This window comes from Bubalus kerabau, chromosome 4 (genome assembly GCF_029407905.1).
Source record: "Bubalus kerabau isolate K-KA32 ecotype Philippines breed swamp buffalo chromosome 4, PCC_UOA_SB_1v2, whole genome shotgun sequence".
NCBI lineage: Eukaryota > Metazoa > Chordata > Mammalia > Artiodactyla > Bovidae > Bubalus > Bubalus kerabau.
The window spans coordinates 136,026,538-136,041,832 of record NC_073627.1 but is presented as its reverse complement, the minus strand read 5'-3'; the positions used below and the strand labels follow the sequence as shown (position 1 = coordinate 136,041,832).

At 45.2% G+C, this 15,295-nt stretch overlaps 2 protein-coding genes across 10 annotated transcripts in view; both read right to left on the bottom strand.

Annotated features, from left to right (window-relative positions):
- SLC39A14 (solute carrier family 39 member 14) overlaps nt 1-15,295 on the bottom strand; it is a 63,846-nt gene that overhangs the window by 47,650 nt on the left and 901 nt on the right. The window contains exons 1-3 of one of the 6 annotated variants that reach the window (XM_055578705.1): nt 3,719-3,881; nt 1,501-1,575; nt 657-828 (exon numbers count right to left, since the gene is read on the bottom strand). The exons of 1 other annotated variant lie outside the window; for it this stretch is intronic. The gene's annotated coding sequence lies outside the window, so the exon portion shown is untranslated. Of the gene's footprint in view, nt 1-656; nt 829-1,500; nt 1,576-3,718; nt 3,882-15,295 lie in introns of those variants that run through there. 4 more of the 6 variants (XM_055578707.1, XM_055578702.1, XM_055578703.1 and 1 more) reach the window with 4 other exon arrangements.
- PIWIL2 (piwi like RNA-mediated gene silencing 2) overlaps nt 12,920-15,295 on the bottom strand; it is a 76,773-nt gene continuing 74,397 nt past the window's right edge. For 3 of the 4 annotated variants that reach the window (XM_055578698.1, XM_055578699.1, XM_055578700.1), the window contains exon 23: nt 12,920-14,748. In XM_055578698.1, the coding sequence (XP_055434673.1) occupies nt 14,592-14,748 (157 nt within the window). In that variant the 3' untranslated portion in view covers nt 12,920-14,591. The remainder of the gene's footprint in view (nt 14,749-15,295) is intronic. The other variant, XR_008713725.1, reaches the window with a different exon arrangement.

The window sequence follows — 15,295 nt, the reverse complement described above, 5'->3', positions numbered from 1 at the left end:
CAGGACAGTCACATTCTCATTCCACCAAAGCCCAGAACTGTCCCAGGCCTGAGGTTGGAGAAAGGTTAGGAGGCCTGATAATGCAGTCACATCAGAGGCAGGTAAGTTGGTTTCCCATGGACGGACATGCCAACAGCTCTCTCAGGCTGATTCTGTGGCCACCTTACCCCTCGCCTGTGGGAGGGTCCACAGGGGTCTCTGCTTCTTCTTACCCAGGGCCAATAAGGAGTCCCCTCTGGGAGCCTCGATGGCCACAGTAAGGGTGAAGACAGCTGAGCCTCGGAGACCTTGTGGTGAGGCTGTCCTCCTTGCCCCGGACAACGCATGAGGCCCCTGGCCGGTGTAGACTCTGGACTCCTTATCTGGCCGGCAGTCTGCCAGCCCGCCAGCCTCAGAGTTCAGAGAAGTTCCACTGTATCCAGAGAGTCCAGGCTAGGGCCCTAGCAGCATGACCCTTCCTCACTCACTCCCCATCCTCCTGTGTCGGCAGGGAGTCTGGAAAAAGGAGAAGGGAGAAGAGTTCTCCAGAATAAATTTCTATCCACACAAACCGAGAACTCCCGTCCCCCAAATAAGCACAGGGAAAACTGGCTCCTTTTTCTTCACGTTTTCAAGGAAATGTCTGAGATTTCCAGCAGTTTTATCATCATACTTACGAATAAAAGTCGCACCTCTTTTTCCGGCGGGCTACAGTCCACGGGGTCACAAAGAGTCGGATGCAACTTGGCGAATGAGAACGCGTGCACGCTGGCCCTATCGAGCCTCTTGGCCAGTAGCAAGAAATGTGACTTGGAAACACCAGTTAACCTCTAGATCCAGTTTCTTTAGCTGTAAAACAAAGGGTCTAGACTCGAAGATTTCCAAAGTCCCTCCAGTTCAATATCCTATCACCATTGGCGGTTCTGCAAAAACGCCTAAGCGTTACTTTCTTCAGGCATCAAGCGCGAAAAGGCTGGGAGGTCCCGATTTCCAGAAATATACATCTATTCACGCACTAACTCTTAGATCTCAACATCCTGTAAATACTGGACCCGGATTGAGGGTTGCTCCTGGAACTGAGGTGTAAACAGGTAAGGAAAAGAGGAAGTAGGTGGAACAGTTCTAAAACTGAATCCAGTCCAGTGACTGATCTAGTGCGTGCGCATGCGCAAACATGCGCGCATGCGTGCAGATACACACACGTCACTAGTCTTTTCCACCTATTACCGGTCCGGAGAAACAGTACTTCCGTTACCTGAAAGAATCAGCATAGCTTGCAAAACTAAAGGTGGGGGAAAAAAAGCTCTGTGGAACTGTGAATATGCCAATGCCTGGCACGCCACAGAAAAGAAGCCTACCCAGAAAGGCACGGAGGTTGCCTCCACGTTCCCTAGATGAATCAACCTGAAGCCTGGACTCACACTATTCCTACAACCCTAGCTACCTATCAGCTCCTAGGACCCCTAAATCATCCACTTTACCCCAGAGAAGATGATAATGTTGATTCAGATGATAACAAACCTCTACTACGCTCCAAGTACAACCACGACGTGCTGCACAGCGGTGAGGACAGGTCTGCAGAATCAATGTCTCCTGCTGGAGAGTGATGGGGCAGGATTTGAACAGATTTATGGGCTTCCCTGGTGGCTCCGAGGGTAAAGCGTCTGCCTGCAATGCAGGAGGCCTCGGTTCCATCCCTGGGTCAGGAAGATCCCCTGGAGAAGGAAATGGCAACCCACTCCAGTACTCTTGCCTGGAAAAATCCCACGGACAGAGAAGCCTGGTAGACTACAGTCCATGGGATCACAAAGAGTCGGACACGACTGAGCGACTTCACTTTCTTTCACTTTCATGTGGCTCAAAGGGGTCCCCAGGTGGCTCAGTGGTAAAGAGCCCGCCTGCCAATGCAGGCGAAGCAAGAGACCTGGGTTTGCTTTCTGTATCAGAAGATCCTCTGGAGGAGGAAATGGCAACTCACTTAAATATTCTTGCCTGTAAAATCCCATTGACAGAGGAGACTCCTGGGCTATAGTCCATGGGATCACAAAGAGTCAGACACAACTAAGCAAGCACACACGCATGTGGCTCAAAAGCTGAGAATTCTTCTGCCACCTTGTACCATTTCTAGTAGAATGCTATCTTCTCTGAACTTGACCAAGCACAACGTGACCTCTATTATGTTGCTACCTTATTCTTCATGTAAGGATGGATGTTCGTTCTCCCTCCAACAAGTGGAGCCAGGAGCCAGATCCCATACCCTTTTTGTACTCTCCAGTGGCCAAGTGCAGAGCCAAGCACAGATCAGGAACTGCGTATTTACAAACTGAAGTGATGAAATACTGAGAGTCACAGGGCTCTGGTACCTCAATGCAGTGTTCTTGCCTCAATGACAGGGCCAGTCATTCTGTTTGGTGCTCTCTAGTCATTCCTGCAAACCAGGAAGCGTACCACTATATAGTGGCTGTCACAGTTTATGAAAAACTCACCTCTGAGCATCCAACAGGAAATGGATTGTGTAGTTTTTAAAATTTCACCTACTAAAGTTATGAGTCTCAACATTCTTTCTCTTGCTTCATCAAGTTTCTCTCCGTTTTTATGGCTCTTGTTTTAAAAGTTAAGGATTCATTGTAGATGCTGTGGATAAGAGACCACAGATCTAATCTGCCCTTAGCACTGACTCCATTCACAAGACATGGGGCAAGTTAGGAGCAGAGGTGGGACAGAAGCCAGGTAGCTAGGCCAGAACTCACCAGGTTATCACTGCTCCGCAAGTGGGAGACCTAAGCAGCCTGGGGTTCCTAGAAAAGAATGACTCCAGGCAAATCCCAGCCCAGGCAGGCTCCAGGAAGAAGGGTCAGGTCAAAACTGCTCCTACCCCCACCCTATCTTAGGTTCCCAGGAGAGGAGTCAGCCCCTCACCAAATCATGCTCACATGCTCAGGATACCCAGACCCTAGTCAACTCTAGATCCTCCAAATGGAAGCCACAACCCAGAGCAGAGGAAAAGGTGACTCAACTGGACCTCCGGATCATACGGTATAACTGGATGGTATTTTGTCCCATTGCTCTAACCCACCAAGAGAGGGCAGCCTGCCCCAGACCACCTAACCCGGTCGGTAGGAACCAAAAACAGCTAAAAAGCCATGCCCACAGGATGAGCCAGGTCAGTTTAGTTAGTCCCTCCTTTGCTATTCTTCAGCTCCTGCTCGGGGCCAGCTGGGAGGCACCAGGCTTTTGTCTTCAGCTGCGAGGTGGTCTGGCCCAGGTGAAGTGGGCACTCAGCTCCTGGAAAGCCAGGTCTAGATACTACTGTCCCATCAGAGCCATCCCGAGAGCTGCCCACCAGATTTGCCCGTCTACTCTCTGCTTTTCTCCATGCTCGAGTCCATGGGCTCCAAGACACCTCTCTCAGCCTTAGTGCGGCTACCGACATCCTCTCTTACGCCCAGATCCCGCGCTCTCCAGTCCAAGGGGCCGCAGCTGCACCTTCCCCTCCCTCCCCACTGAGGACCCCTCGTAGTGGCACCGCGGCCAGGTGTGGCCTCCATGTAGGGTCCAGGCCCGCGTGTGGGTCCACCCGAGCGACTTCCGAAACCGCGGCTGGGCTCCGGGTTCTCGGAGCAGCCGTGCCCCCACCCCCACTCGGTGACCCGGAGCCCCGGAGGCGCACTGCTCCTCCGCGCGATGCCCCATCCCCGGGGCACGGAGCTGCCCCTCCCGCATGTCCTTCCGCCCTCACCTGAAGCTGGGCAGACGTCACCCGGCCCCGCGCACCCTCACAAGCCAGGTCCCCCGGGCGACCCGCAGCAGCAGTGGTAGCGGCAGCGCAGCTAGGTCGGCGTGCCCGCGCGCCCTCAGCCCCCTGCCGGCGTCCTTCCTCGGCGTGGCGCGCATGCCCCGCTATATACCCTGCGCGTCACGGCCGGGCCCGCCCCCGTCCTCGCCCCGCCCCACCCCACTGTCCCCAGGGCTTGCCACGTGGGCTCCGGCCGGTGGTAGGGCGACTTATGAGTGCTGCCTGCCAGCCACCCGCTAGACCCAACAGGAGCTTGGCTTGCCCCGGCTTGCGGGGCAAGCCAGCGTCTTTCCGCGCCTTGGGGCCTGAGCTCGAGCCCCTAGCTCGCCGAGATCCTAGCTCACCTCCTAGCTCTATCGGCTTCATCTTCTAACCCTACTGCAAATTCCATTCATCTTTCACTGAGGTTTCCTCGGGAAAGCTCCCATCAAGACCTTTCCCTCCTTCTATGGGACGCTCTCATAACCTGGTCTCCATCCTCTGGGAGTAACACTGCCAACCACCTGATGTGTGTGTGTGTGTGTGTGTGTGTGTGTGTGTGTGTGTATCTTAACACATCTGATTAATATAAAAAGCTGCTTTTTCCTCCCCAACTCGATTCTGAAATACTCCTGGGGGTGGGGGGAACGCACCCATAAGTAATAATGTTTCTTCTGCATTTTGCCACCAAACAAAAGAACAAAAAAATTCCTGTTCAGGTTCCAAATGCGCCGTATCATACTCAATTTTCGAATAAGATGTCGCACCACTCTACCAAAATGATCAGACTTTCTAAGAAACCATATTGCTTAACTGAGGCTGGGAGGAATGTTAATTTTTGTGTGAGGAGTGTCCTAGGACTCTTTTCTGATGTGAAGCAGTTCTATTGAGATGGATATCTAGCCTCGGAAATGCAAATTTCTTGAAAAAATAAGCCACCCATTAAACTCCCATTGTTCTAGTCTGCTGGACGTCATGATTATTTCCTTTGCAGCTAGGCCAGCTGCCACCTGTGTCTAGGGGACCCAAAGGAAAGGCCTTCTAAGCACAACTGCAGCCTGTTAGTACCCAAGGCCCTGTTCCAGCTCAGTGACTGGCGCTCAGTAGACACCAAGTGTTGCTGAATTTGCAGAGAGAAGGGGAACTGCATCCCACTCTGCAAGTCCTGGGGAGAAGGCGGCCCAGGACAGCAATGCTTGTGATGAAAGGAAAAGGAGACAATCCCTGCAGCGGATGGCAGGAAGAATCCGGGCCTCAGTGGCAGCCTGTTCCTCCTTAGGAGGAGGGTAGAGAGGGAAAAACAGAGAAAGCACTGAACCAAAGCCAGAGCAGGCCAGAATGTTTATGCCACTTGAAGAGACAAGCTGGGCTGTGGGGTTTTTCTGAAATTTAATTATCCTTACCCTGCAATTATAGTGCTCTAGTGGAGTTAAAGAGTGGGGTGATACGCCTCTCATTTTCCAAGAGATTGCAAAGTAAAGGTATGCCTGCACAATCTCCTTCAGAGCCCCTTCTTCTCTGTAATAATCCTTTATGTTTGTCTTCCCTGGTTAAACTCAAGTATTTTTCAGACATGATGTCATCCATTTGGGACTCTCAACCCCATCTCCAGTGGGCTGTCAGAAATGGCCCAGTCTCTACCTCGCCTTCCTTTTCTTGAAGTTCTGGAACAAGAATGTGAAACTCACCCAGTGATTAAGTAAAACAAGCATGCTTCTAACACAGGGAGCTCTGAACAGTTTGAAGCCCATAAATACATATTACAAAGAGCTGTTACACTGTTCCTAAAACTGAGGCCTCAAAGCAATCCCCATGGCTCTTCCAGGCAATGTGTCAATAGTACAGGCTGGGGGGAAGGGTTCCTGTCACAGAGACGGGAGGGGAGGGAGGACACTGACACCCTACCACCGGGCCTATCACAGCATTCTCACTTGTTTGCAACCAGCAAGGAGCAGAGCTGCCAAAGTCCACCAGAGCTGATAAGCTATCAGTAATCCATTAGGGAGTTCAATTAATTATTAACACAGCTAAAAATCAAAAGGTCTTAAGCTCTACATATCCACCCACCTACAAAATTCTTTAGGTATACCCAAAGTCCTCCCTTGGTCATTCAGTCTTTCCTGCCTAGTGCCAGATTTGGAGCCTCAATTCTCCCTTTCTTCCAAATATGCTCCTTTTTCCACTCATTCCCCCATTTCCACTTGTTAAAATTCAAATTCTTCAAAGCCACCACCTCCATTCAGAAAAGCTTGATTCTCCTGAAGCTTATTTGATCTACCCTTTCAAAATTTTTTTTTACTGTAACCCACTGTAAAAAAATATTTTGCACTGCACCTTTGTTACAAATAACAGCAAACAAAAATCTTTAAAAACTGCCTTAGCATATGCAATGTAATGATATTTTATAGTCTATTTCAATTTTTTAAAAAGTGGTTAACAAACCCAGTAAACTGATTTCATTGGACTGTAATTCACAGAATTAAAACTTTTTATATGGTTTATGATACTTGCTCCTTGGAAGGAAAGCTATGACCAACCTAGACAGCGTATTAAAAAGCAGAGACATTTCTTTACCAACAAAGGTCCATCTAGTCAAAGCTATGGTCTTTCCAGGAGTCATGTATGAATGTAGAGTTGGACTGGGAAGAAAGCTGAGTGTTGAAGAATTGATGCTTTTGAACTGTGGTGTTGGGGAAGACTCTTGAGAATCCCTTAGACTGCAAGGAGATCAAACCAGTCCATCCTAAAGGAAATCAACCCTGAATATTCATTGAAGGCCAGATGCTGAAGCTGAAGCTCCAGTACTCTGGCCACCTGATGTGAAGAACTGACTCACTGGAAAAGACCTTGATCTGGGAAAGACAGAAGGCAGGAGAAGGGGACGACAGAGGATGAGATGGTTGGATGGCCTCACAGACTTGATGGACATGAGTTTGAGCAAACTCCAGGACTTGGTGATGGACAGGGAAGTCTGGTACGCTGCAGTCCATGGGGTCGAAAAGAGTCAGACATGACTGAGCAACTGAACCAGATACTTGCTTTTCCTCTTAAAAATTATTTCATTTCCATCTCTCACCTCCATATTGAACCTTAATCTGTCTTGATTACCAAAGATTTCTGTATATACCTGCATCCCCTAACATCTTGCACAGAACAGATGCTCACTCAGTAAATATTAGCTGGATGAATGAATAGGCCAGCTCACTAAAAGTTTGACATTGGGGAATATTTAAGGAACTAAGCATAAAAATCGGACATTAGCAAGACTGCTATTTCCCTTTTGACAAGGTATCACAGTTGCCTGCCTTTTCAAAGGATATGCAGGCAGATTTCTCAAAGCTGAAGTGAGTAGAATGGCCTTGGGAAAGAAGCCAGAGAAATACAAATACAAAGCCCAGAGAATATACAAAGTTAGACTGGGCACTCAGGAAACCAAAGCTGGTTCTGTGGTATATTGACAAGGTAGACAACGTGATCAGTAGGGTGGGGCAAAGATCCCCTTTCTAAACCCAACTATCAGGCCAGCTCTAGAGACAGAAGAGAAAAGCCAATTGCCAGGTTTCTAAGGGGAAAAAATGAGTTTTCTATGTTTTGGCATGTCTTAACGAATTCAGGAGGATCAGAAGGAATGTGCAGGTTCTAGTTTACCCAAAATCATGCCAGAGGACTAGCAACCTACACTCTGCCAGCCAAAAGAGAACATCCTTAGAAGCCTTATCATTTCTGTTACCATTCGATGGTTTCAGCGGACAGACAACTGGGAAAAATAACACTTGGTTCAGGAGCAAGTTACCTATAGGAATTTATCCTTTTCATCTAAGATAGCTAATTTGCTGGCCTTTAATTGTTTGAGCGACTGAACTGAGTATTCCTTTCTAATCCTTTTTATTTCTGTAAGGTCAGTGGTCCTCTTTTTCATTCTTGATTTTAGTAATTTGAGTATTTTTTTTTGGGGGGGGGGGACAATTTAGCCAAAGATGTGCTAATTCTGTTACTCTTTCTAAAGAATCAACTTTTGGTTTTACTGATTTTCTATACTGCTTTTCTTGGAAGGAAAGCTATGACCAATTTAGACGGCATATTAAAAAGCAGAGACATTTCTTTGCCAACAAAGGTCCATCTAGTCAAGGCTATGGTTTTTCTGGTAGTCATGTATGGATGCGACAGTTGGACCATAAAGAAAGCTGAGTGCCGAAGAATTGATGCTTTTGAACTGTGGTGTTAGATAAGACTCTTGGAGAGTCCTTTGGACTGCAAGGAGATCCAACCAGTCCATCCTAAAGGAAATCAGCCCTGAATATTCATTGGAAGGACTGATGATGAAGCTGAAAATCCAACACTTTGGGCACCTGATGCGAAGAGCTGACTCATTTGAAAAGCCCCTGATGCTGGAAAAGACTGAAGGCAGGAGGAGAAGGGGACGACAGAGGATGAGATGGTTGGATGGCATCAAGGACTCAATGGACAAGAGTCTGAGTAAACTCTGGGAGTTGGTGATGGACAGGGAGGCCTGGCATGCTGCAGTCCATGGGGTCTCAAAGAGTTGGACACAATTGAACGACAACTGAACTGATATTGCTTTTCTATACTCTGTCTCATTCACTTCTGCTTTGATCCTTATTGTTGCTGTTGTTCAGTCACTCAGTCATGTTTGACTCTTTGTGACCCCATGGACTGCAGCATGCCAGACCTTCCCTGTCCTTCACTATCTCCCAGAATTTGCTCAAACTCATGTCCATTGAGTCGGTGATGCCATCCAAGCATCTCGTCCTCTGTCCTCCCCTTCTCTTCCTGCCTTCTATCTTTCCCAGCATCGGGATCTTTTCCAATGAGTTGTCTCTTCCTATCAAGTGGCCAAAGTATGGAGCTTCAGTTTCAGCATCAGTCCTTCCAATGAATATTCAGGGTTGATTTCCTTTAGGATTGACTGGTTTGATCTTGAAATCCAAGGGGCTCTCTAGAATCTTTTCCAACACCACAGTTCAAACAGAATCTGTTCTTTGGCACTCAGCCTTCTTTTCGGTCCAGTTCTCACATCCATACATGATTACTAGGTACTGAGCCTTAGAAAATGTTAGTTTGGGCCTCAGCTTTGAATGAATGTTTAGCTGGGAACAGAGTTCCAAGTTGACACTGAATCTTAAAATTATTATTCCTTTTGTCTTAAGCATCTGTTGTGGTTGATAATAAGTCTGCTGTCAATCTAACTTTCTTTATAAGCAATCTCTCCGGTTGTTTTTAAGATTAAGATTCTGTCTTTGGTGTTCTGTAGTTTCACTACAGCACATCTAGGAATGGCTGTGCTTTTCTTTATTCTCAATTATTTTCTTCTGGTGGAGGATTCATATTTGCCTCTAATTCTGGAAAATTCTATGTCTTCCATATTGTGTGACTTATTCTATTTTAACCTGCAGCAACTCCTATTATACCTTCTCATTCTCTCCTATGTCTTCTCTTCCATCTGTTGTTTAGTTGCTAAGTCATGTTGGACTCTTTGTGACCCCATGGGAACCTGCAACACACCAGGATTCCCTGTCCTTCACTATCTCCTGGAGTTTGCTGAAATTTATATCCACTGAGTCAGTGATGCCATCCAATAATCTGATTCTCTGCTGCCCTCTTCTCCTTTTGCCTTCAATCCTTCCTAGCATCAGGGTCTTTTCCAATGAGCCAGCTGTTCTCATCAGCTGGCCAAAGGACTGGAGTGTTAGCATCAGCATCAGTCCTTCCAATGCAATCCAGGTGACTGACCATTTGTTTCTGCAGGGCTACAGGCTCTCAACAGTCTAGGCGAATCTTCATGATAATTTGTCACCATGTGGTCCTTCCACATGCTAATAATACTAACTCAGGCTGCACATACCTGTCTGTGGGGCTTGGGGATTTCTCATGAATGTCTTTTGCCCTTAGTTTCTTCCTACTGCCCTTGGATGGTCAGCATCCTACTCCCCCCTTCCAGGCCCCAGCTGTCTTCATCCAGAAGAATTCACTCCAGCAATCCTGTGCCTCGTAGGGTCTAAGGTTGCATCTTCTATCCTTATCTGAAATGAAAAACCTCAGTGCTCCCATCCCTGCATTTTGTCCATAACCCTGGGAGCTATGTTGGCATCAACTATAACCACAAAGGTCCGTATAGTCAAAGCTGTGGTTTTTCCAATAGTCATGTACAGATGTAAGAGGAGGACCATAAAGAAGGCTAAGCACCAAAGAACTGATGCTTTTGAACTGTGGTGCTAGAGAAGACTCTTCAGAGTCCCTTGGACATCAAGGAGATCAAACCAGTCAATCCTAAAGGAAATCAACCCTTAATATTCATTGGAAAGACTGATGCTGAAGCTGAAGCTCCAAAACTTTGGCCACCTGATACAAAGAGCTGACTCATTAGAAAAGACCCTGATGCTGGGAAAGATTGAGGACAGGAGGAGAAGGGCATGACACAGAATAAAATGGTTGGCATCATCAACTCAGTGGACATGAGTCTGAGCAAATTCCAGGAGACAAGTGAAGGACAGGGAAGTCCAGTGTGCTCTTCATGTGGCTGAAGACAGTCGGAAACGACTTGGCAACTGAACAACAACATAACCACTCTGCCTTCCCTTTCTTTCTTCAGCCTCAATTATTTTTCTTCCTTCCTACTTCCCCCATCATCATCTCTTCCCTTGTTCCATTTCCCCCAAATCCAGATAATTAATGTAAAAAAAAATTTTTGTTTTCTAAACATTTCTCAGTATGGTCAGCTCAGTCTACCATATTGCCAAAAGTCTCTAAAGTTTCCAGGAGTCTCCCTTACTCATTCTTTCTTTTGACCATGTGGCGCAGCTTGTGGGATCTCAGTTCCCTGACCAGGGACCCAGGGATTGAAGCCCAGTCAGCACAGTGAAGGGCATCCCTGGTGGCTCAGCAGTTAAGAATCTGCCTGCAATGCAGGAAACACGGGTCCAATCCCTGGGTCGGGAAGATCCCCTGGAGGAGGGCATGGCAACCCACTCCTGTATTCTTGCCTGGAGGATCCCACAGACAGAAGGGTCTGGCAGGCTACAGTACATGGGGTTGCAAAACAGTTAAGACATGACTTAGTGACTAAATAACAACAACAGGAGAGTGAAAGCACTGAATCCTAATCTCTAGACCACGAGGGAACTCCCACCCTAACTCATTCTTTTAAAAAAAGTTATTTTTTAGAGCACATTTTTAGGTTCACTGCACAATTTGCAAAGGTTAGACGTTTCCCATATACACACAGCCTCCCCCATTATCAACATCCCCCACAAGAATGGTGCTTGTGTTAATTACAGTTAGTGAACCTACATCAACTTCTTGTCATAATCACTCAAGGTTCAAGGAACATCAGGCTTTATATTCAGTGTTTCATATTCTATGGGTTTGGACAAATCCATAATGACATGGATCCACTGTCATTACACATAATTACAGTATCCTACAGAATAGTTTCCTTGCCCTAAAACTCCTCTGCCCATTCATTCCTCCTTCTCCCCAAACCCTGATCCTTTTACTGTCTCTATAGTTTTTGCCTTTTCCAGAATGTTATATGGTTGAAATCATACAGTATGTAACACTTTCAGATTGGCTTCTTTCACTTAGTAATATGCATTTAAGTATCCTCCAGGTCTTTTCATGGCTTTGATAGCTCATTTCTTTTTAGCACTGACTGATATTCCATTGTCTCCTTATACCAGTGTTTATCCATTTACCTGCTGATGGACATCTTGGTTGCTTACAAGTTTTGGCAATTATGAAGGAATAAAGCTGCTATCAACATCCAGTGCAGGTTTCTGTGTTGATGTAAATTATAAACTCTTTTGGGCAAATACCAAACAGTGTGACTGCTTGATCATATGATAAGGGTATGTTTTGATTTGTAAGAAACTACCAAATTGCCTTTTAAACTAGCTGTGCTATTTCGCATTCCCTCGGGCAACGATGGATGATTGAATTTCTGTTCCACATCCTCACCAGCATTTGGAGTGGTCAACGTTTCAAATCTGGACCATTCTATTAATAAGAGGTATGCAGTGGTATCTCATTTTAATTTGTAGTTCTCTAATGACATATGATGTTGGGCATATCTTCATATGCTTATTTGCCAACGGTATGACTTAGTTGGTGAAATATCTCTTCAGGTCTTTTTGCCCAATTTTTAATCAGGTTGTTTTCTTACTGTTGAATTTTAAGAGTTCTTTGTATATTTCCGATTAACAGTCCTTTACCAGATATGTCTTTTTTTTTTTTTTTTTCCTTTGACATGCCTCACGGCATGTAGAACTTCCCTGACCAGGGCTTCAACTCAAGCTCCTACAGTGGAAGAGCAGTCTTAGCCACTGGGCTGCCAGGAAGCCCCTCAGACTTGTCTTTCGCAAATATTTTCTTCCAGTCTGTGGCTTTTTTTTCTCATTCTCTTGAATTTCCTAATTTTTTTAAAAGAGAGAAAATAAGTCTAGACAGGGAAAGGTAAGACACTCAGAAAAAGCTAGGTTTAGGGGAAAAAAAGAGAAAATAGGGTCTTTCTCCAATTATCCCAAATGACTGAGAAATTTCAGGCACAAGTTATAACATTTTCAATATGAAGAGCTAGTCATTTATAAAACTACTTCCCTTTTCAAACCATTCAATAAAATGCTGCTCAAGTAAAAAGGAGCTAAATTAGATTCTTTTAAGGATGAGTTCAAGAAACACTGAATCACTGAAGATGGAGTTTCTAAATAAACAGAAAAGGATGTAGTGGTGAAGTAAGCAGTCAGGGTTCTTTGGGAAGGTACTTAAAAAGGTTACAGACACACCATGAAGTACAAGCAAAGAAGGACAAGCATTAGGAAAAGGCGAGAGGGAAGGGCCACCCTTAGGAGCTGGCTTTTACTCAGGCTAACAAAAATTCTCTGATGGGAAGAGAGTTTTGAAAACAAGACAAAACACACACACACCCATATATACAACACGTGCCTCATTCGTCCCAGAAGACAGACTGTTGGTATCTTCTTCAAGAAATCTTACTGCCAGATTTCAGTGAAATTACCTGAGTACCAGTACTGCAGCTGCCCCCAGCACGCCCAGTGACAAATTAATAATTCTAACAAGTGCTACAGGTTTACGAAGAAAAAGAACTATGTCACTACCATATGTCAACATTATTACAAACACAACTACACATTTATACAAATTTCTTTTTATTTTCTACCCCATGACCCAGTCATTTCACATTAAGACTGAAAAAACAAGGAAAGAAAACCAGGAGGAAAAAGTGAAGAAATGTGAATTAGGAAACCTAACTTCAAAAGAGAAATTCAAAATGCTTCCAAAGAGAATTGGAGAACTGTTTGATCAAAACCAGTGATCCAATGTGCCTGATTCTGCAGTGTTTAAACCCCAGGTCTCAGCCCTTCGCTGTCCCTCACTCCGCGTGGAACCAGAAGTGCACATGAGACCACTGACCCCCACGGCTGCTCAGCCTCTGCTTCATGCTGCAGCCAACGCAATGCTAGGTTGGTTTTATTCATCTAAGGAGTTTTAAGCTAAAGTTTCTCTTCTCACACACTGTCATATAAAATGAGGATTTCTGCGTCATCCCTCCCTGCCATCACACAAAAAACTTAATAAATAAAATACACACACAAATAAATACAAATTCCAAAATGTTAAATAAAACTAGCTTTTAAAAATCTAGATAAAACAAGGTAAGACTGAATTAGCCCTGAAGGGACTGGAAGATTTTTAAACAGGAGAAAAATAAACACACACACAAAAAACACTGAAACTTGCAGGCACAGTGACAACTTTCTAAACTGAAATGTCTGGACTTTGGAAGGAGTGTCATGTTTCCCAAAGCTAACTTCTGGAAATCTTAATGCAGACTCAGAGCAATTCCTAACAAAATGAGCTAACGGCCGGGAAGAGAGTATTGAGCAAGGGAAGTGAGTGGTTCAATTTGCAAACATATCAACAGAAAAGGAAGAGAAAGCAGAGAAAGGGTCAAGAAAAGCTCATGGCCTGTCATGAACCTTTGAAGCTACTGAATTTCACATGTTCTGATTTTTAGTTTTAAAAAACTGAAACTTACTAAAGGTCAGTAACAAGGACAAGGAGCAAAAGTATCTTGGTATGTGTGTGTGTGGTGGAGGTCGGGGGAGGAAGGTAGGAAGAAACCAACACTGCATACTATAAAGCAACTGAAATATACAGATAAAACTGCGTTTGTCCTCTCAGGAGGCAAGAAATAACTAAACACTCCTTCCAAAGCTAGTTCAAGTCATGTTTCATCAACTCAATCCCTAGAGACGATTAGGTCAGCAAGAGCCTGAAGAGTACCCACCCGCTGGTTTCACGACATGTCTTTCACATTTGCCAACAACAGCCAAATCCTGAGAAATTTTGCCTTCTTACCTTTCCAGTTGCCCAAATAAAGTAGCTCTCTACTTTAAGAACTTTGCAAAGACTTCATTCACTATCGGCTCTGGACCAGAAATGAGAACTGCTTTTATAAGTGTAATTGCTGCTTCTTCAGGTTTCTACAGCTTCTGTCAGCTTTGGAGACTCCTGAAGGGGTCACCCATCTTCACCCACCCCATCTACACTGCAGCAGACTACCTCCATTTGCTCTACAAAGGCAACAAGACAATTTCTAGCTGAAATTTATGATGGAACCTGATTCTCAGTGTTAACAGACTTAGAAAAGAAAATGAAAAGAAAGATATTCTACTGGGTTGGTGAAACAGCAAACACCAACACAAACCCCTTTCCAGTTGCTGTTGACCCTGAACAGATGAGTTCACAGCTGAGTTCAGAAGTCTGCCTGCTCTGACCAGCCCGTGTCCTGACTGTCCAGTCACAGGAAGAACAGGTTCTCACACAGCTGGATGGCTGGTTCGTGGTGCAAGATCTGTCCTGACAGGAAGGCTAGCTTGTGGGCATACTTGCAAGGAGCTGGAACTCTAATGGTACCAGGCCAATTCCAGTACATGTGGCACAGTTTGAAAGTCAACCTGTAGGCCAAGAAGAAAACATGAGCCTTATCACTCTCCATCTTCAGTGCAAAGCATGATTATGTCCTTCTGGGTGCATGACACAGCATATTTACCAGCAAACTGGGGGACTGAGGAATATATGATGCAACTTTTTGGAATTACTATTTTTAAGTGAAATTATTTCCACTATTTTTAAGTCAAGAGGACATGGGGAAATTCCCAATTTAGGTGCTCCTGTTTTTATAGCAAAACAAGGAAAACAACAACATTTTTTTTCTCTTGTCTCAAGAAAAGGCTGCAGAAAGAGAAGTACCCAGCAAAGTGTTTTTTACTCTGAGCTCAAGAGCAACGGGTCTCAAACTTGGCTGTGTGTCATAATCACCGGGAGCAGTTTTTAAAAATACAAACGCTTCAGAATGCTTCGAGGTGAAGCCTGGTTGGTTGGTAGTAATTTTTTGAAAGGTCTTCAAGTAATTTTACCATACAAAAATGATTATCAATTATTCCTCGAAAAGATATATCATTATCATCAAAGACATAAAGAAACTCAAGGGGTAAGGAGGCA